We start from the raw sequence: 22,090 nt of genomic DNA on the forward strand, positions 1-22,090 counted from the left end.
ACTATCTACACCTTGTTGCCTCTGATGGACACTGGACGTGGCTTTGTCCTAGACCTCCTGAAGTCCAAGACCAGCTCCTTGGTCTTTGAGGTGTTCAGCTGCAAGTGGTTCCTCTCACTCCAGTCCACAGGGTCACGTATTAGACTCCTATACTCGTCTTCACTGTGAGTTGTAGCGAGACACAAAGACACATTTACAACAAAAATGGCTCTCGAATAATAAATAAAAGATTATTTAATAATTATAAGTCTATATCTATCTATCTATCTATCTATCTATCTATCTATCTATCTATCTATCTATCTATCTATCTATCTATCGATATAGATATATATATTCAATACAAAAGGTAGCTTCAATATAAAAACAATAAAAAGTTGCTTTAATAAAAAATAAACTTTCTTCATTTTAAACAAAAGAAAAGCATTTTTATAAAAAGATATTTAAGAAAACCTTGGAATTAAAATGTATTATCATTGAAGAAACTTTTTTAAAAATTTAAAATATATGTTTTGACAACAACCATTTTATTAGATTTAATAATGAAGAAACAATTATACCTCTATAGTGTTGGTTATTAAAAAATAAAACTACAAATGTTTCTTATCACAATAAAATACTTGTTCTTGCTTAACTCTTACCTGTGAGAAGCTAAAGATACCTGAAGGATATAGTGACGTAAAGAAGAACACGTGATCATCATCACAACTTCCGGTAATGATCGCGTTTATTTTGAAGTTTGATGTAACCGGATATGCGAGTTTTGGTAGTTTCCGTTATTTCCGTAAACACGGTAGTTGCCGAGTTCGGTTCCGTGGGATCGACATGTCGTCCGTCATTCCTCGGATCGAACAACTGTCCGCCAGGGTGGTTCGGATTCTGGGCTGCAACCCGGGACCGATGACCCTGCAGGGAACCAACACGTACCTGGTCGGAACCGGTGACAGGTCGGTGTTGTTCTTTTGAAGAGGGGTTTTGGGTCAAGTGTTCCGCTGGTTCGGGGGTTTAAGCTTGTTTTATTTGAACGTGTCCGGATGTTATAGTTTGTGTTCCGCCACTTTACACAGGTGTCAGTCACGTGGCCAGGCTCGGTTCGCGAGTTTGTTCTGCTGTCAGAAGTTAATGTTGAACATGAACGTGTCACGTGACTGTCGATGATTGACATGTATCTGACAGTTGAAGACAAACATAATTAATAGAAACACAAACAAAAACATAATTCCTTCAAGAATGTTTGAACGACTCGTCCTCTGACGTCATGACTTGATGTTTCATGGTCAGACGAGTCCTGATCGACGCGGGTGACTCTGCGGTGCCGGACTACATCAGCAGCCTAAGGCTGGCCCTGCAGCAGTCCAGCACCAGCATCCAGGAGGTCCTGGTCACCCACTGGCACCATGACCACATCGGCGGCGTGGAGGACGTCTGCCGTGACGTCACAGGTGAGGCGCCCATTTTCCATGGTGACCCCCAGGAGCCTGAAGCCTGTCCTCCGCCCTGCAGGACATCAGGTCCGGGTCAGCAAACTTCCTCGGGCCACGAAGGTGCAGGAGAGCGTTGGCGGGAAGGAGCTCAACTACCTGAGCGACGGTGACGTCATCAAGACGGAAGGAGCGACGCTTAAGTGCGTCACGTGACCATAACATTTACATTTAAACGTCTGTCAAATTGTTGATGATTTTTGTGACATCGTTTGTATTTGACTGTAAAAACAGTTTGTATTGAAATAATTGTTCTGTTCTAAACAGACATGAATAATCAAACTAGGATGATGAGTCGATCCAAAGAACATATTTGCAAAAAAACAAATAAAAACGAACACAAAACAAAACACACAAAACAAATAGTTAACAAACTAGTTTTGCTCACTGTAACGGTTAAATTATTAGTCAAACATTTGTTCAACAGTTTCATAACTAAATGAGAGACGTGTATGGAAGTGAATCAGTGACTTCATCGATAGAATGAAACATTAAAAAAATTAAACCATTTTTAATTTAAATGTTTTTGTTCTTCTGAACGTTTAATTATTTCCGGGGAATAATTGAACTCAATTAAATCATTTAAATCAACACCTTTTAAATCCAATATAAACTTTTTTTTTTATTGATTAATTTAATTTAATAGTTTGTATATTTCAAAGTTGCATTTTCTTTTTAAATAATTTGATTTAAAACGTTGAATATTTCTAAAATGTATTTTTTTTACACATAGATTTATATTATAATATTCTAATTCCAAGATAAAAAAAAAAACAACTCTTAAATTCAATATTTTTTAATTCGTAGTGATTTAGATTCAATAAAAAACTTTACTACTTTTGTATTTAAAAATGTAAATTATCAAATTATGAATTTATATATTTTTTAATATGTTATGTAATGTTTTTAATTCGTTTGAAAATATTCAAATGTAGTACATTCATTAATTCAATTAGTGAAAATAAATCATAGAATGCTCCAAAAAGTCTTTCCTGCAGCGGTGCCTCTGAGCAACTGCTGTGTGTCCAGAGTCGTGTTCACGCCGGGTCACTCTGACGACCACATGGCTCTGCTGCTGGAGGAGGAGGGGGCTCTGTTCTCGGGGGACTGCGTCCTGGGCGAGGGCACCGCCGTGTTCGAGGACCTGTACGACTACATGAAGTCTCTGAGGATCCTGCTGGACTCCGGCGCCCAGCTCATCTACCCGGGTGAGTCCACGACAGCATGGAGGGTTCCAGGACCCCGGGTCTAAGATGAGCCCCTCTGCTCAGGTCACGGGCCGGTGGTCCTGGACGCTCCGGCCAAGATACGACACTACATCAGCCACCGGGACCAGAGGGAGCAGCAGATCCTGGAGGCCCTGCGGGCGAGCCCGGGTCGGTCCTTCTCCTCCATGGACCTGGTCAAGATGGTCTACAAGGTGAGATTCGGTCCTCCAGGGGAGGGTGAGGTTCAGGGGGTCCCGCAGATTAAGACGGTTCCTCTGCTGTTGTAGGAAACGCCTGAAATCCTTTACCCGGCGGCCAACGTCAACCTGGTCCATCACCTGAAGAAGCTGCAGAAGGAGGGTCGGGTCAGCACCGGTGAGTCACCTTTACCTGTTGCCGGGTCACATGGTACATCAGTGTCATAAGAGTATTGATCTTTCAAGTAAAGTGTTCTTTAATCAAATTGATTAAAAATCAATTGTTTTATGAGGCATTGAACTGTTTTGAATAATTTAAATCAATAATTTGCATTTTGAAGGGTTCGATTTCATAATTCATTAAACTATTTTTTATATTTTCAACATGAATTAATAATTTACTCCAATAGTCTGATATTCTTATTCCAATAATTCATAAATAAATGTTCTAAATTCAATACTTTTCCATTTGTAGCCTTTCAAATTCAAATTAAAAATGTATAATATTTCCACCCTTCAATACCAAAAGAGTAACCATCTACCTCATCAAACTTTCAGCCAATCATGTGACGCGAAGGCGATCATGTGACAATGTAGGAGAACATGGTCAAATAGCATTTTTTAGATCGAATTTAAAGGCTACAAATGAAAACATATTTAATCATTATATAATAATATCAAACTGTAAGAATATTTGGAAAATACATTTTAATTATTTAAATATTTAACAAAAAGTTATTCAACCTTTCAATACAAATTCAATTCTTAACATTTAACTTTTTTTTAATTCAACTATTCTGATGCCGCTGATATACTTCCATAATTGACCGGCAGAGAAAATAGTCCATTTGATTCTGAAGTGAATCGTCTGACCGAAACATTATGACCATCTGTGAGAGACTTGATGAAGTTCTGTTCTATGTTAATCTTTGTATCCTTTGTCTTTGTTATTTATCTTTGATCTATGTTCTTTATCTTTAGACTTAGACTTAGGCAGTATCATCTTGTTCTTTCTCTTTATTTCTCTTTGTTCTCATTTTAATTTTTTTTTTTTTTATGAAAAAATGCTGTATTGCTGTGGCTAATTGGGAAAAAAACAATTTCCCGGAGCAGACCTCCTGAGGGATCAATAAAGTTCTACCTAACCTAAGACCTGTCGTTTCCTTCTCAGCGGGCGACTCGTCGAGCATCAGGTGGAAGAGCAACTTGTGACCCGAGGGCCAGGTCACATGATCAGTGAGACGTGTCAGGATGAAGCCCCACTTTGACACGGAACCAGATCGGACCAGAGGAGTCACACGAACGGCCTCAGAATCCTCTTTATACTTCTGGATCAGTACTTCAGTACTCACTGAAACTGCACTTCTTCGCTGATCCAGCAGGTGTCAGTGTCCACACAAGAAACGTCAATCATCTCATGACCTTAAAATGATTTTCAGCACCGAATCTGATGTTGTTATCAATAATTTATTATTGCCACCAGATGTCACTGTTGTCCTTCAATAAAGCACCGTCTTTATCACGTCATTAACGATCACGTGTCAAAGTTCAAGCGTAACTTTGTTTCATGATCTGTGAAAATAAAAACGTTTTTATTCCAATTCCATTAAAGAGTTGTTGTAATTCTTCTCTCCGCCACAAGAGGTCGGCGTCGAAACAAGGTTCAACACGTTTCAACTTTTCCACTCGCGTTTCCTCTCAAACTTCATCTCTGCGCGCACGAAACGTTCACGAGTTGCAGTGGGACTGATGACGTCACAGCGCGGAGGAACTCATGTCAACCGCGGGTCCCGGCTAGCTAGGGGGTCAAACGACTCTTTTTTTTAATTTTTTATTATTCTGGTGAGTCACGACTGGAGCCACTGACCACTGCGGCTGGACCAAGTGGTCATCGCCATATGAGTGAGACGCACGTGAGCGTCGTGTTCACGCGCAAACAAGTGTCGATTCATTGAGGGGACGCGCGTGAGGAAGAGGAGGACGAAGAGGAAGAAGAGGAGGAGGACACAGCGAACATGGCGGCTCCGCTCCAGGACGCCGCCGCCTCTGCTCCAGAGGACCGACCCTCGCTCACCTGAGGCCCGGGTGAGTCTCCGCTCTTCGCTCCACCTGTTCGCCGGAAACGGGCGCGGCTTCCCCCCGCGGTCTCGGTTCCGGTGCACCTGCCGCGGCACCGTTACTTCAACACCCGGAACAAGTTTCCCGTCCATCACTTCCCGGAGATAAACAACAGTTAAAAAGCGCGTGTACGTCACACACACGTTTAGTTTCGCACGCGCGGCTCGATTTTTTTAATCGACGAGCCCGTCGCGTGTTGGGCTCTGACGTCATCAACGACGGAGCCAGAAAAAGGAAACTTTTTTCCCCTCGAAACGAAGACCGCTGACGTCTCGACTGACCGTGACGTCATCACTGACATGTTTGCCCTGTTTCGTGAATCAAGGTTTGAACAGAGAAACTAAAGCAACGTTTTCATATTTTGTTTTTTTTACTACGTCACCTCACTTCCGGTTCACGAACTAAGTTCTTGAAGTTAAAACAAAAGTTATTAAATCAACTTTCAAAGTCAATTTAAACATGTTTTGAGGAAAATATATGGTAATATTTTGACTTGTTTTCATCTTTAAGTAAATATTTTGAGAAATTTAAACGGTTCCTTTATAAAAAAAAATATTCTGACTGGACCGAGCTGAACAGAACCAATTGATCCTGAAATCAGTCAGTTCTGAGTCCACTGTAATGAAATCGATCGACCCGGATGAATCTGCTGGTTCTGCATTGACTTGTAGTTTCATCTGTGATGACCTGGTTCTGTGTTATAACTTGGCTCTATAGCTGTGTTGACCCGGTTCTGTTTTACCCTGGTTATATCTGTGTTGACCCGGTTCTGTGTTTACCTGGTTCTTTCTATGTGGACCCAGTTCTCTGTATACCAGGTTGTGATAAGTTGGTCTTATCTGAGTTGACCCAGTGCTGGTACCGTTTTAACCAGGTTCTATTTGTGTTGTTGACCTGGTTCTGTATTGACCTGGCTCCATCTGAGTTGACCTGGTCTGTGTCTACCTGGTTGAACTGGTGCTGGATCTTTGTCACATATTGGTTCTGTCTGAGTTGACCCATTGCTGGTTCTGTGTCTACCAGGTTCTATTTGTTCTTGATCTAGTTCTGCATTGATCTGGTTCAATTTGTGTTGAACCTGGTGCTGGTTCTGTGTTGACCCGGGTCTGTCTTCCCTCCCGCGGTGCCGGTCCTATCTGTGTTTGCCTACGTGCCTCGGGCGGTCCTGTTATCGTTCTGGGCCGAGTGTTTGCTCTCTCCTCCTCCCCCCCTATTGTGAACTCTGCAAACCGTTGCGCCACGGATCAGAACTCGCGGCGTCGGTCCAGGGTGGACCAGGGGAGCGACCCGGTCCAGAGCAGGAATGTAAAAGTGAGAGTTGAACATGTGACCAGCAGCTCAGAGAGGCCCGAGTAGTGGCTCCAGTCCAGAGAACCACGTGGGGTTCTGTAATTCCAGAGGGAGGGAGGGGGGGCGGTTCTGGTCCAAAGAAAAGAAACTACAATAGCTAAGAGGAGACCAAGGGACAGACCTGACAGGACCCGGGTTGACCCGTCTGTGTGAAGAGTGTCCGGTTCCACCTCCCGGGTCGAGCCTGCGCCTGAGAACGCAGCAGGTCTGAAGGTGTCAAGGATCCAGAACAAGTACCGGGTCAATCCTCACTCATCCTCTGATCTGTTGCCGGGCCTCGTCGACTCTTACGCGACCCGCGAGTCACGACTCTTAAAACGAATCAGTCCCGCTTCCTGTTCGCTCTTGACCCAGGGGCGCCCTCTGGTGGACGCCCGGCCGCACCACATAAACAAACGCACAAGCAAACAAACTTCATCACAACACAAACACGAATCAACTGAAGTACACAATCAAAACAACAAAGTGACACAAAAACCGGAAAAACAAGAACCAGGAAGTCAAACAGAACCATTTCAAACTCCAGAACCAAACTGTGTCTCAAAGTCTCACACTGAGTGAACTGCTGACACACACACAAACACACACATACACTGGTGTGGGAGGAGCCGGGGGAGGAGGGAGTCGGCTTGAGGGGGGAGGGGACTGAGGGAGGCAGAGGATTTGTGGCATGTAGTTTGTCAGCTGTCATTAGCACGGATGACACACACAGACACACACACACACACACACACAGACACACACACTTGTGATCGCTCAGAGATGTGAGTCCGGTGCGCCGCCCCGGCTGGACGGTGCCGGTCGGTCCAGAGGAGGAACGAGATTTTCAGGTGAGTGACCCAAGCTTGTTTCACCAACGTCGTGTCCCGGTGAGCCGGGGTCGAAGGCGGCGTCGGTGTGTGTGTCGGAATATATGGAGAGAGTTGGAGTTGGTCACGTGACCGTCACCGACACACTTGGACTTTGTGCTGTGTGTGTGTGTGTGTGTTGCACAGTCAGCAGGTAACTCTCAGTCAACAGGGCAGGTTGAACAAACGAGCCTGACGGAACCGATCAGCCAGAACATTATGACCACTGGGTGTCTGATAAAGGGGGGGTCAGAGGTCACGCTCCACTGTGCCCGGCTTGAGAGGGTTTGGAACGGTCGTGTGAACAGAGTGTGCGTCAGAGCTGAGGCAGTGGTCAGTGGTCATCATCTCACAGAGGGTCCAACTTTCACTTTCCTTCCGTGGGGCCCCTCCTCCTCCTCCCGCCAGTACCCGTCGGTGACCAGTAGGTGGCTCCCCCTTTTTTTTCTGTCTAATGTTTCGTTAGCGAACATGCTGAGTCAGTGTTAGTGTGCGACTTCTCATCCAAACACACTTTGAATGTAGCCATTAGCATAATGATGCTCTCCCAAAGAAGCTTGTCGGACGAGATCAGCGAGACCCTAGACCAGGGCCTGGGCACTTATGTTTCCTCGGGGGCCACATCTTATACTGGGACTGTTTTTAGGGGCTGTCAAGCCAGAAGAAAAAAATGGGGAATAAAAAGAGCTTCAATATGATGGTGAAAAAAATGTACAAGGACTACAACATTTTAAAACGACACACAACCTTAAGAATCATGTGACGTGTTTGAGGGTTCTGTTGGGTCACCAGAGTGACTAGCAGCGTTTGTGTGGCAACAGATGTGCGTGTGTGTGTGTCGGCATCATCATCATGGTATTGATATTTCTCTCCATCATTGATCACATTCCAGGAAACAAAAAGCTTGTGAAACACTTGTGTTGTTGTTGTTGTTGTTCCAACATGTATGTCACGCAGTTTGTTCCCTTGTGTAGATGTTTTTTTTCTTAAACAAATTTTGACTTTTTTTTTTTTTTCAACATTTCCACTGTGTTTCAAGGTTGTTGTGGTGATATGTTGGTTTTATTTAACAAGTAAAATAAAAGAAGCAACAACAGGCTAAATTAAAGTAAAAGGTCAAAACGGAAGCTAACGGTTAGCATTTCTCTGGGGTCGACTCGTCAGGCTGATGCAGGCCTTCAGTCGACTCTTCTGACTTTTTTCGTTTTTTTTAATAAGATAAAATCAAACAGCAACACCCAGCAAAATAAAACTAAAAATATCAAACAGAAGCTAGTTGCTAACAGTTAGCATTTTTCTGGGCTTGACTCATCAGGCTGCGGATGTCTCCATTCGACTCTTTTGACTTATACGCTTTGAAAACAAAATAAAACAAACATTTAAGCAGCAACAACCATCTAAATAAAACTAAAATATCAAACAGAAGCTAGTTGCTAAGAGTTAGCATTTCTCTGGGGTCGACTCGTCAGGCTGATGCAGGCCTTCACTCGACTCTTCTGACTTTTCGTTTTTTTTAACAAAATAAAAACAAACAGCAACAACCATCTAAATAAAACTAGAATATCAAACAGAAGCTAGTTGCTAACAGTTAGCATTTTTCTGGGCTTGACTCATCAGGCTGCGGATGTCTCCATTCGACTCTTTTGACTTATACGCTTTGAAAACAAAATAAAACAAACATTCAAGCAGCAACAACCATCTAAATAAAACTAAAATATCAAACAGAAGCTAGTTGCTAACAGTTAGCATTTCTCTGGGCTCGACTCGTCAGGCTGCGGAGGTCTTCATTCGACTCTTCTGACTTGTACGTTTTAAAAATAAAACAAAACAAAACATTCAAGGAGCAACAACCATCTAAATAAAACTAAAATACCAAACAGAAGCTAGTTGCTAACAGTTAGCATTTCTCTGGGCTCCACTCGTCAGGCTGCAGAGGTCTTCACTCGACCCTTCTGACTTGTACGGTTTAAAAATAAAATAAAACAAACATTCAAGCAGCAACAACCATCTAAATAAAACTAAAATATCAAACAGAAGCTAGTTGCTAACAGTTAGCATTTCTCTGGGCTCGACTCGTCAGGCTGCGGAGGTCTTCATTCGACTCTTCTGACTTGTACGCTTTAAAAATAAAATAAAACAAAACATTCAAGGAGCAACAACCATCTAAATAAAACTAAAATACCAAACAGAAGCTAGTTGCTAAGAGTTAGCATTTCTCTGGGCTCGACTCGTCAGGTCTTCACTCGACACTGTGAGTGGAGATGCTGCTCAGCGCCTGAGGAGGAAGAGTGTGGGGGAGGGGGCGGGGCGGCTGGTGGGTCAGTGAAGTGGGTCAGTGGGAAAGTGCTCGACTTCTCAGTTTGCTCTAAATTTTGTCGGGTCGTTGTCGCACACATTCTGTACACAACTCTCCACATGGCGGGCTGGAGGTGTGGGTTCTTATCCTGAGCGACACTGGCTCTGATACTGAGCCAAAGATGTCCGGGGGGAACAAAGATGGAGATGTTCTGGTTTTCACTCTGGATCGGGAACATCTCATTTTGTTCACGAGTGAAGGTGATTCAGTGTCGTCTCTCTGCAGGCCGACATGAGTGAGCCGGACCACCCGGACCCGCCCGGGGGTTCCGAGTCCGGGAAGAGGAAGGAATGTTCCTCCGAGCTTCCGGGTCCAAGGTGAGCTGTCAATCAATCAATCAAATCAAACATCAGGTTGATTTCTGACCCGACGGTCTCGTCCGCTTCAGCCCGAAGCGCAGCAGCGAGCGGCGGAACCGCGAGCAGGAGAACCGGTACATCGAGGAGCTGGCCGAGCTCATCTTCGCCAGCATCAACCACATGGACGACCTGAACGTCAAGCCCGACAAGTGCGCCATCTTGAGGGAGACGGTGAAACAGATCCGGCAGATCAAAGAGCGAGGTGAGTCTTCGTGTGTCACCTGGTGTCCGATCAGCCAGAACATCATGGCGGAGTTTAACCTTTGACCTCAAGCTGCACCACTGTCATAGACGCTGACCACTGCGGACCAGTTTACACAAACAACACGAGCTACAGTCAAGTGGTCATAATGATATGGCTGACTCTTCGTCACTCTTCTGTCCTACACTCACACGCTGACACATTTCAAAAACAACAGCTGAAAACACACACTGACCCACAGACTTGCGTATGCACACAGACACGCACGCACACACACACACACACACATGCACACAGACACGCACGCACACACACACACACATGCACACAGACACGCACGCACACACACACACACATGCACACAGACAAAAAAAACACACAGACACACACAAACACAGACACACAAAGACATACACTCACATATACACACACAGGCATACACAGACACACAACCGCACACAGACATACACACATGTACACACACAAAGACAGACTCTCACATATTCACACACATAGACACGCATACGCACAACCACACACACAGACATACACTCACACAAACACACACACATACACACACTCACACACCCACATGCACACACAAACAGACATACACTCACACAAACCAAACACACACACAGACATACAATCACACAAACCAAACACACAGGTAGACACACACACACACACACACACACACACACACACACACACACACACACACACACACACACACACACACACATACACTCACACAAACCAAACACACAGACAGACACACACACAAACCAAACACACAGACAGACACACACAAACAGACAAACACTCACGCAACCCAAACATACAGACATACACTCACACAAACCAAACACACAGGCAGACAAACACACAAACACGCACACACAAACACACACACAGACATACACTCACACAAACCAAACACACAGACGGACACACACAAACACACACACACACAGACATACACTCACACAAACCAAACACAGAGACGGACACACACACACACAGACATACACACACACAAACCAAACACAGAGACAGACACACACACACAAACACAGAGACAGACACACACACACACACACACAGAGACAAACACACACACAGTGTTAACTCTGATTCCTTCTCCGTACAGAAGAGGCTCCAGAGAAAGACACAGCTGAGGTGCAGCAGGCGGACGTCTCGTCTTCTGGACTCAGTGTCGTCGACAAAGACAGCCTCGGCCCGATGATGCTGGAGGTGAGTCTGGTCCCATCACAGGTCAGAGGTCAGAGGTGAAGCTGTGTGACCTCTGACCCGGGTGGAGGATGTCCACCATGTCGAGGCTCCGCCTCCTCTGCAGAGTCACAGTGTGAAGACACGTTTGTTCGCACGCCTGGTGCTTAAGAACATTAGAGCAGAGATCATGACGTCACCTGAGACCAGAAAATACCTGAACCAGATTAGAAGAGACGCACATGTCAGCACACACACACACACACACACACACACACACACACACACACACACACACACACACACACACACACACACACACACACACACACACACACACACACACACACACACACACACACACACACACACACACACACACACACACACACACACACACACACACACATGCATATACAGTATATATATGTATATATATAAATAAATAATATACATACACATTAAGACCTACAGACAGACACACATTAAGACCTAAGACACACACACACATATTAACACACATTAGAACCTACATACACACACACATATTAACACACATTAAGACCTACAGACACACGCACATATTAACACACATTAGGACCTACAGACACACACACATATTAACACACATTAGGACCTACAGACACACACACACATATTAACACACATTAGGACCTACAGACACACACACATATTAACACACATTAGGACCTACAGACACACACACATATTAACACACATTAGGACCTACAGACACACACACATATTAACACACTTTAGGACCTACAGACACACACACATATTAACACTCATTAGGACCTACAGACACACACACACATTAACACACATTAGGACCTACAGACACACAAAGCCTCTGATGATCCGACACTTCATGTGAGGTCTGGGTGGAGTACCTGGGTCCGGTCGATGAAGTCAGCAGATGTTAGTCTCCAGTGAGAAGAATGTAAAACATAAACGTCTCTACTCTATGGCGCCCCCCGCAGGCTCTGGATGGTTTCTTCTTCGTGGTCAACATGGAGGGAAACATCGTGTTCGTGTCGGAGAACGTCAGTCAGTTCCTGCACTACCAGCAGGAGGAGCTGATGAGCACCAGCGTGTACAGCGTGCTGCACGTGGGCGACCACGCCGAGTTCATCAAGAACCTCCTGCCCAAGAGTCTGGGTGAGTCTCTCCCCGACCCGGCCTTCGCCGACGCCGTCTCACCCCCGCGTGTCCAGTCCGAACAGGCGACTCGTCCAGGAACAGCCGGACCTTCAACTGCCGCATGCTGGTGAACCCGCGAGCCGACTCGGACGCGAGCGCCACGCCGGACCAGGACGCCGCGCGGCTGAAGTACGAAACCCTGCAGTGCTTCGCCGTGTCCGAGCCCAAGTCCATCCGAGACGAGGGGGAAGGTAGAGTCACGTGACCCGTGCGGTCAGCTGACCCGTGCGAGTCACTGACCGGTCTCTCTCTCCGCAGACCTGCAGTCGTGTCTCATCTGTGTGGCCAGAAGAGTTCCGGTCAAGCAACCTCCGTACGAAACCTTCACCACACGCCAGGACCTGCAAGGTAGACACGCGTGTATATATCAGTGTCATCAGCATATAGAATGAGTAAAAGAACATTTCATTTTACAAGAAAACCTTTATAATTATAATATTGTAATTCATTATCTTTTATTGAAATGTGTTTTTTTGGCTTTAAATAATTAGTTTTTTTATAAATAAAATTGAAACATTTCTAAATTGAAAGTTTCAATTTGTTTTTTAAGCAATTTGATTAAAATATACGAATATTTTCTAAATTAATTACTTCTTTTTTACACATAGTTTTGGATTCTGATTAATTGAAAAAAACCTTCTTAAATTCTTAAAAATGTAATGTTTTTTTTAAATAATTAAAATAAATACTTTTTTACTTTTTTTTAAAATAATTTCATTGAAAAAGTGAACATTTAAAAAATGATTCATTATTTTAGACAGTCTAATATTATAATTCCAAATAATTTTATAATATTTGTTTTCTAAAATTCACATGGTTGTCTGCAAGGTCGCATGATTGGCTGGAAGGTCGATCAAGTAGCTCGGTGCTCTACTGGTATAGTCTGGTGACACGATTATAGCAACATTTTTACATTGAATTTAAAAGGCTACGAATGAAAAAATATTGAATTTATAAATATTATTTTGAATAATTGGAATAAGAACATCAAACTCTGTGTAAAAAAAAAAAGTGACAATTTTGAAAATGTTTAAATTAGAAATAAAATAAGAATTCAACCTTTCAATATAAACATCATTAAATTACATTAAAAAAAAACTATTACTCTCTACAACTATATTCTGATAGTGATGATCTACTTTTATACACCTGATAAAACCTCCTTCTCCTCCGACTCATGCCTGCAGGCAAGATCACGTCTCTGGACACGAGTCACTTGCGGGCGTCCATGAACCCGGGCTGGGAGGACCTGGTCCGTCGCTGCATCCAGAGGTTCCACCTGCAGAACGAGGACGAGACCTCCTTCGCCAAGAAGCACCAGCAGGAAGGTGAGCTTCTTCTGTCCGGCCTCGAGTCCTCGGGTCCTGCTCCTCGTCTGACTCGTTTCTGTTCCAGTCATGATGAGCGGCGTGGCCTTCTCGCCTCTGTACCGCTTCTCTCTGTCGGACGGCACCGCGGTGTCGGCCCAGACCAAGAGCAAACTGGTCCGATCTCCGACCACGAACGAGCCTCAGCTCTACATGTCCCTGCACGTCCTGCACAGGTGAGCTGCTCCTGACTCATGAAGGTGACTCGAGGTGTAAGAAAGTATTGACACACAATATTGCGATATTTTTCATGATACCGCTTTGATAGTCAACAGCACTCTATTGAAAACATGTTTTTATTTTTGGCTTTCAAATCATATTTTATTCTTTAATGCTTTATATGTCAATAAAGTGTGTATAAAATAAAATAATTACATTTTTTAAATGTAGAATTAAAATGCAAATATTCACAGCATTTGTTAATTTTTGTGTTTTAATTAAACCTCTGGCCACTGGATGGCACCAGTAGTCATGTGATGACTGAGGACGAGAGGATACAGTCGACTCCAGCAGCTTTTAAAGTTGATGTTTTGACATATTTTGGTTTCAAAACAAATGAAAGCAGTTACAACTGAGGACGAGAGGATACAGTCGACTCCATCAGCTTTTAAAGCTGATGTTTTGACATATTTTGGTTTAAAAACAAATTAAAGCAGTTACAACTGAGGACGAGAGGATACAGTCGACTCCATCAGCTTTTAAAGCTGATGTTTTGACATATTTTCGTTTCACAACAAATGAAAGCAGTTACGACCTCGTCAAGAGTCATGTGGTCAAGTACTCGCTACACATATATCCTTGATACTACACTACACACTATATTGTGATACCTATTGTATTATCCGATTCTTCCTAATACACACCACTATTGTTGAGCCATTAGCACTTGAGCTCATCGTTAAGCTAACTAGTGCTAATGCTGCTCAATGACTCACATCTTCATCGGCCCTGGTCTTAATGGTCTGGTTTCCTCTCAGGGAGTCGGGCTCAGAAGTCTCCGGACACCTCGGTGTTGACGCGACGCTGGAGAACTCCAGCCGTGGTCCTGCCACGACCCGGACACCTGCCGCTCAAGGGGGCACACCGGGCAGCCCTAGTGTTAGCTCGGCGGCCATGTTGTCTCCTCGCCGAAGTCCCGGCAGCCCTCAGCGACCCGCCAACCCTCCCGGTGACCCGTCGCCCGTCGGCAGCTCGCTCCTGCAGACCCTTGTGGTGGAGAGTTCTGGCTCCGTGGGCCCAGACGCCAGCGGGCCTCAGAGTCCACTGCACAGCACCGGCAGTCAGCCTGCCGCAGACGAGCTCGGGTCCAAGCCGGACTCCTTTGGGTCGACGGAATGTAAAGACATCGACAGAACCGGGGACGATCTAACGGAGTCCAACTGTCTGCTCGGAACCAGAGGTCACACCAAGCTGCTGCAGCTGCTCACCAACAGGTCCGCTGACCCGTGCACGTCACCCGTGTCCGGGGAAGACCAGAACTGTAAGGACCTGGAGGATGGAGGCGCTGGTTCTGGACCCGTCAGCTCCTCTCTGAAGGAGAAACACAAGATTCTTCACCGGCTTCTGCAGAACAGTTCTTCGCCGGTGGACCTGGCCAAACTGACCGCAGAGGCCACCGGGAAAGACCCGACCGGGCCGGACTCGGCGGCCGAGGACAGCACGACTCTTCTGACCGAACTGGACCTCAAACAGGAGCCGGCGAGCCCGAAGAAGAAGGACAATGCGCTGCTTCGCTACCTGCTGGATCGTGACGACAATGGGCTCCTGGACAAGACCATCAAGGCGGAACCAAGTGACGGACCGAAGCTGACCAGCGTCAAGACGGAAAAACCGGCTGCTTTCAACATGGCCGACCAGGTGAGCTAACATGTAGTTATAAAAGATTGTGTGTTAGGGGTGAATACACATATATATTGCCATATTTCTTTCACGGTACTGTATCTATATTTAAACAAATGTTTAAAGAACAATGGAATCACGTCAGATCCCGGCGATGACTGAGGACGAGAGGATACATTCGACTCCAGCAGCTTTTAAAGCTGATGTTTGGACATATTTTGGTTTGAAAACAAATGAAATCAGTTACGACTTCGTCAAGAGTCATGTGGTCTGTAAATACTACAACACCAGAGTCAACTGGTCAACTAGACAATACTACAAATATATCCTTGTTACTACACTATCAAAACACCAGAGTTAAGTACCCGACAATACTACAAATATATCCTTGTAACTACACTATCAACACACCAGAATCAAGTACTTGACAATACAACAAAAATATCCTTATTACTATAGTATCACAATATATTGTATAATTGTATCGTGATACGTATGGTATCACCAGATTCACAAGTGTGTGTGTCGATGATGATGTGTGTGTCTTCAGACCAGCGAGCTGGACGACCTCCTCCATGACCTCCAGAGCGGCGGTCAGCAGACACTGTTTGCTCACGGAGTCTCTTCATCTTCGGCCGCAGTACCGTCCGACAAACAAACGGTCAGCGACTTCCTGCAGATGATCGACGGGGGCGGCAGTCGCTCACCGAGCCAGCAGAGGGCGGTACCTCCTGCTGGTCCTCCTGGTGAGTCTCGGTTTTAGTCTCAAACACTTCTATATGTTCTGACTTTTCCTATTATCTCAGCAGGCTTCTGTGGTCCGAGGCACATCCAGCCAGGTCTGGTCCAGGCTCAGGACGCTCGAGCGTTTCACCGGAACAGTTACCCGGGGATGCCGCAGCCGCAGCAAGGCATGATGGGAACTCAAGTGGTGAACCAGATGAACAAACAAGGTGAGAAGATGCTGGAGTCTGGAGGGGAAACACCTTTACATCTCTTCAGGTTCTCTGACAAGTCCCGTCTTCTCCTCCAGGCATGCTGGCGACCGGACCCTCACGGGGCTCCATGCAGCAGGTCTGGGGTCCACAGGTTCCTCCTGGGGCTCCCTGCGCGTCAGGTCGCCTGGTCCACAACATGAACACGAGGGTGATGGTCAATGGTGAGTTGACGGAGACCTTCGAAGATCATCGCTCTCTTGAACCTCCTTCTGTGTCCACAGATATGAGCCACGCCTACTCCCACCACCAGCTGCCGCCCAATCAGACGGCTCCGTGGCCCGACAGGATGATGATGGATCCTTACAGTGACCAGAACAGGTGCGAGACCTGGACTAGAGCTTCAGAGTAAACAAGAACCATGTGGCTATTAGTTATTAGGGTTTGTATTGGCAAGAATCTGGTGATTCGTATCACAATACTGACGATACAATATATCATGATACTGTAGTAACAAGTATATATGTGTACTATTGTCGAGTACTTGACTCTGGTGTTGTCGAATATACAGACCACATGACTCTTGACGAAGTCGTAACTGCTTTCATTTGAAACCAAAATATGTCCAAACATCAGCTTTAAAAGCTGCTGGAGTCACTGTATCCTCTCGTCCTCAGTCACTGCCAGGATGTTGTAGGATTTTACTGGCCATTAGCCTTTAGCCTAGGAGACGTATTGACCTAATGACTGCTGCCATCTACCGTCCGAAAGTTTATTTGCGACACAAAAATGACCAAACACTGTCAATATTTAATGATAATTGTAAATAAAAAATTGAAAGAGTAAAAAATAAAAAAAGAATATTGATAATATAATAATATTGATACAGTAACCTGAAACAATAATTACAATACTTGTGATACGTGTATTGATATTTTCTTAGCTTCATTAGCATTATACTAGCATCATCATTTTTGTATAAATATTTTAATTTTCAAGTTTTTATATTTCCGTCTTAAGTCTTTCGTGCTGCTAAAACCTTAGTGTGGATCTCAGGTTCGGGGGCCATCAAGAGGACGGGGCGAACTGCTGCGTGGACATCCAGCCGGACGAGGGGATGCTGCTGAGCCAGCTCTGCTCCGTTCTGAAGGACTACGAGGGTCTAGAGGAGATCGACAAGATGTTGGGGATCCCCACGATGGCGGGACAGGTACGCCGGCGCCCCCCCTTGGTCTCAAGTCTAGAGTTTGAACTTGTTTCTCTGACAGGGTCCTCTGATGGACCAGGACCAGTTCCATGGCTCCTCCTCGATGAGGTCCTCCATGTACAGCCAGCATCACGGCGTCCAGTCGGGGTACGGAGGTCCGCCGGCTGACGGGGGCTTCTACGGACCCAACGTGGGGCTGCAGAGGATGTCGGGGTACTCCCAGGTGATGAGGCCCGCCGGGGCAATAGGGCTCAGACCTGGGATGAGACCAGGAGTCGCCCCTCAACCGAATACCCTCAGATTGCAGCTGCAGCACAGACTGCAGAGCCAACTGGTACGTAGACCTCCGTAGACCAGGGTCAGTCACATGGTCCCGGAGACCACAAGTACAGTTTTCTTCGTGTGGTCCGTGTCGACCCGCTCAGAGTCCAACTGGATTGTGATTTTCAGAACCGACAGCCGATGATGAGCGATGGTGTGAACCTGCCGCTGAGGTCCAACGCTCCGAACCAGGTCCGTCCCAGACCAGATCTACTTCCATATATGGAAGTGAATCAGTGACATCAGAGAATTGAATGTTTGAATTTAACCTTTTTTTTTACATTTCACACAATGTTATTTTTTAAGCATTGAAATATTTTTTTTCAATAATTAAATGTGATAATTTTTGTATTGAAAGTAAAAAAAAAAAGGTTGATAAAAAAGAAGCCTTTTTTTATTTTATATTGTAATTTTAAACAGTTTAAAAATGTCCAGCCTTTTTATTTTTATATAAAAACATTTCTAATGTAATAAAATGGAATCCGCCATGAAGATTTGGTGCACAGTACTTCTGCGCCGTCATGTGATTGGCTGCGAGTCGCATGATTGGCTGAAATTATTTTCTTTTATATTGAATTAAAAAGGCTACAGATTAAAACATACTGAATTCAAAAACATATATTTTTGATTAATTGGAATTAGAATATCAAACTCTTTGTGTAAAAAAAAATAATTAAATCCTTAAAAAAAAACATTCAAAGCTTGAAACGTTAAATTCAACCCCTCAATATTCTGATGGCACTGATGTACCCCCAAACATCCAGGGGGGTTCGTGACTGACGAGTCTTCTCTCCATCCTCAGAGCTCCCTCAACGCTCAGCTGCTCGCTCAGCGCCAGCGTGAGTTCCTCAGCAACCACCTGCGGCAGCGGCAGGTGCAGCAGCGCGCCATGATGATGCGCGGCCTCGGAGGGCCCAGAGGGGGCGCCGCTCCCGTCACGGCGCCCGCCGGCGTCGGGAATCCTCGCCTGCCCCAGGACAACCAGTTCCCCTACCAGACCTCCAGCTACGGTACTGGCCTGCCCTCGCCCCCCCAGCCTCACCCCGCCTCCTCCAGCCCCTTCACCTCCCCCTCCTCCCCCGCCCACCAGCTGGTACCCCAGAGCATGATGGGAAATGTAGAGTACGGCTCGTCCTTCATGTACAACGGCGCAGGTACAAATACTTTTTCCTCATCAGGCGAGTCGTGACACGAGGAGTTGATTGACAGGTCCGACTCACCTGATGTTCTGATGTGTCCCGATTTATGTGTTGGAACCTTAGATGATGGAAGTTCTCCAGAACCTTCATGGTCACGTCTGTTCACCACAGGTCCGTCATCTCTGAACCAGCAGCAGGATGCAGTACCAGGGTACACCTGCGGGGTCGCCGCCCCTCAAAGCCCGCTGATGTCGCCCCGTATCGGCCAGAATTCGTTGACGCAGCAGAACCAGAACCAGCCTCCACCGAGCTACCCGGGCCGGCTGGACATGAACGGATGGACGCCGCACGCCAACATGTCCACCAGGTAGAAGCACAGACCGTAACATTATGACCGACTCCGGGGACCAAAAAGTGGGAACTGTCGTTTTTCCAGCGTGTTCCAGCATCAGTTCCCCACGCGCTCCGGCGCAGGAATGTACCCTCACAGCAGCAACATGGGCGTCGGAGGTGGGATGAGCCAAATGAACCAGGACCAGAACGACGGGGGTCTGATGGAGCAGCTGAGCGACATGCTGACGCAGGAATCTGACGGCAACGCTGTGAGTGACCGACAAACGACACACAAACACAATCGTACTGGTCTGTTCAATACAAAACTACACAGTTCGTTGTGTTCTTCGTTCCTAGAATTACTGCTGACGTTGGCGTTATTCAAGCTAACGAAGAAGAGGATGAAGACGGGGTGACTTGTTCTTCACGTCACTCGGATTGATCTGCTTCTCCGTGACTCAACTGTGGTAGGACTTGAACCCGAGTCAACCTTTTCCTCGGACCCTCCAGCGACTTGTTCTCTCGAGGTTAGCAACAGCTAACATTTAGCTAAATAGCATTTTTGTGCGAATGTTTTGAATCAAGGAAAATCTCAAGTTTATACCTGAACTTCAACTGATGACGACGGGTTGTTGATAGAATCAAGCTTGTTTACTTCCTGTTACAGCGGCCATGTTTGGTCTCTGTTCCGACATGGTTTTGTTTCTCGAGTCGTGGCGTCAGGACACAAAGCTACTTTTTACTAAACAGCTTGTAAAGTACTTTTAAAAGTGAACACGCTTTAGTCGAAAAGCTCACTTATAGACCAAAGTCTCCTCCGTGCTAAAGGCTAGCATGACTTGACGTTTCCCTGTGTAGTGCTAACATCCAAATGAGTTAGCATTTAGCATGTAGCGTCACTTTATGGCTAATGAAATCCTGCAACTTGTTTTTTTTGTGTACAGACTAGCAGATGTATTTTCATATTCTAATGTCGATAGTTTGAATAATCGTCATGAAATCGTACAAACCAAATCTAGACTCATATTTATAACCGTGATTCCTCACGATCAAACGTTTATTTATTATAGTTTTTCAATATTCAGAGTTAAAAAGTGATGAAACTATTAAAAGCTGATTCCAGTTTATATCTGTGCGACGATAAATTGGACCTGATTGTTTATTTATGCTGTAAATAAAATGTTTTTATTGTCTAGTTTGTTTCCTTTAATCATACATCAAAGATATTTTGTGACTTGTCATTGGATTATTGTTAGCACAGAGCTAATGTTGCTAATACGTTAACTTTCACCCCCGACCTCCATGTGACCTTCAGTTGTCATGTTCAATTTAAGTTAGCGTCACTAGCTTTTCTTGTCTGTGTTTGTATGTCCGAGTGTGCGTTCATTAGGAATCATTTCTTCTAAATCAGATGAGGGTTCAGGGGTCTGGTCCAGGTCCAGGTCTGGGTCTGGTGTCCTCTGTGTGGCCCTCGACAATCTAATCTGTTCAGCCGTGTTTAGAAAAGTCAACGCGCACTTGAGCAAGACGCGAACAAAAGCAGGAAGTGATGAAATGAAATAGAAAAAAGCTGAAATGTCACGTCAGATTGGAGTTGACGTGTGTTTGACTTTCAAAGATTAATCAGTGAATCTTTTAAATGTTCACTGAAGTTCTGACGCTGCTTCACCGCGTATAGCTCCCTCTAGTGGCGCAAAAAAGGTTTTAGACGCTGAAGGACGTTTTATTTTGTAATAATTTTAAGGAGGAACTTTTCCTTTTCTTTACTGTCAACCTTTGTTTTCTATTGGTTTGTTCTGCAAAAAAACATATTTTTAAATTTTGGCTTATTTTCCTAACTTTTTGTGCGAGCGACTCTTTGTTTTTTTGTGTGACAGGACGGTCGACTGTCAAAAATAATACTATAAAATGGACTATTTAAAAAATATTTATGTTTCAAGGATTTTATTACTAGTTCAACTCTACATACAACTTAAATACTTTGTTTGAAGACCATTTTCTCCTTTTTATTTTTAGGGTCAGGTTTTTTTTTGTTTTTTTTTATAAAATGTATTTCAAATTAAATACTATACAATTCATTCTATGGCACAAAAGCACCCTTTTTTTTGCATTTTATATATGTATTTTTCTATAGAATCTTTAAACAAATTGAAATTAAAAATGTAATTTGGTTCGATCGAATCTTAAATGCTTTTAATCCTTTTGTTTATTTATTTTCTTTTAAGTTGTCCAATCAAATACAATTCTTTATATGTCGCTTCCTTTTTATTTTATTTTGTTTTTGTTTTTTATCTTTTGCGTATCAAGCTTAAGGCCCAGGGGCCAAAAAGCCATGTGAGTCAGTTGACCCATAGAGGTCACAGTTCAAGTTTA

At 44.7% G+C, this 22,090-nt stretch overlaps 2 protein-coding genes across 5 annotated transcripts; both read left to right on the plus strand.

The window, feature by feature from the left end:
* Window positions 1–789: 789 nt before the first annotated feature.
* lactb2 (lactamase, beta 2) lies at window positions 790–4,418 on the plus strand. Its single transcript, XM_087810468.1, has 7 exons — window positions 790–947; window positions 1,282–1,442; window positions 1,504–1,624; window positions 2,511–2,689; window positions 2,753–2,901; window positions 2,977–3,064; window positions 4,058–4,418. Exons 1-7 carry the CDS (start codon window positions 826–828, stop codon window positions 4,096–4,098), a joined length of 861 nt encoding a protein of 286 aa, XP_087666594.1. The 5' UTR covers window positions 790–825; the 3' UTR covers window positions 4,099–4,418.
* A 135-nt stretch (window positions 4,419–4,553) lies between these two features.
* On the plus strand, window positions 4,554–20,912 carry LOC148063948 (nuclear receptor coactivator 2-like). 4 transcript variants are annotated; one of them, XM_087810466.1, is made up of 21 exons: window positions 4,554–4,971; window positions 9,784–9,875; window positions 9,947–10,119; window positions 11,273–11,376; window positions 12,357–12,534; window positions 12,591–12,767; window positions 12,835–12,924; window positions 13,764–13,904; window positions 13,972–14,119; window positions 14,921–15,800; window positions 16,333–16,528; window positions 16,589–16,735; window positions 16,816–16,941; window positions 17,002–17,098; window positions 17,774–17,927; window positions 17,986–18,258; window positions 18,375–18,437; window positions 19,048–19,399; window positions 19,556–19,751; window positions 19,821–19,986; window positions 20,075–20,912. In XM_087810466.1, the coding sequence occupies exons 2-21, from the start codon at window positions 9,790–9,792 to the stop codon at window positions 20,084–20,086; spliced, it is 3,759 nt and encodes a 1,252-aa protein (XP_087666592.1). In that variant the 5' UTR covers window positions 4,554–4,971; window positions 9,784–9,789; the 3' UTR covers window positions 20,087–20,912. The 4 variants fall into 4 exon arrangements, with proteins under 4 accessions (XP_087666592.1, XP_087666593.1, XP_087666590.1 ...); XM_087810467.1 differs by having other exon boundaries at window positions 19,048–19,255; XM_087810464.1 differs by having other exon boundaries at window positions 16,592–16,735; window positions 16,816–17,098.
* The last annotated feature ends 1,178 nt before the right edge of the window (window positions 20,913–22,090 follow it).

The sequence above is a fragment of the Callionymus lyra genome, chromosome 16 (genome assembly GCF_982586985.1).
Source record: "Callionymus lyra chromosome 16, fCalLyr1.hap1.1, whole genome shotgun sequence".
Lineage (NCBI taxonomy): Eukaryota > Metazoa > Chordata > Actinopteri > Syngnathiformes > Callionymidae > Callionymus > Callionymus lyra.

What these genes read in the sequence shown, in the direction of transcription:
- lactb2 (XM_087810468.1), top strand. Translation starts at nt 826, where the DNA reads ATGTCGTCCGTCATTCCTCGGATCGAACAACTGTCCGCCAGGGTGGTT. An exon ending in ACGGAAGGAGCGACGCTTAA is followed by an intron (nt 1,625 to 2,510) that starts GTGCGTCACGTG and finishes CTGTGTGTCCAG; the next exon opens with AGTCGTGTTCACGCCGGGTC. An exon ending in CGCCCAGCTCATCTACCCGG is followed by an intron (nt 2,690 to 2,752) that starts GTGAGTCCACGA and finishes CCCTCTGCTCAG; the next exon opens with GTCACGGGCCGGTGGTCCTG.
- LOC148063948 (XM_087810464.1), top strand. Translation starts at nt 9,790, where the DNA reads ATGAGTGAGCCGGACCACCCGGACCCGCCCGGGGGTTCCGAGTCCGGG. An exon ending in CCTCCTGCCCAAGAGTCTGG is followed by an intron (nt 12,535 to 12,590) that starts GTGAGTCTCTCC and finishes CCGCGTGTCCAG; the next exon opens with TCCGAACAGGCGACTCGTCC. An exon ending in TCCCCACGATGGCGGGACAG is followed by an intron (nt 17,928 to 17,985) that starts GTACGCCGGCGC and finishes TTTCTCTGACAG; the next exon opens with GGTCCTCTGATGGACCAGGA.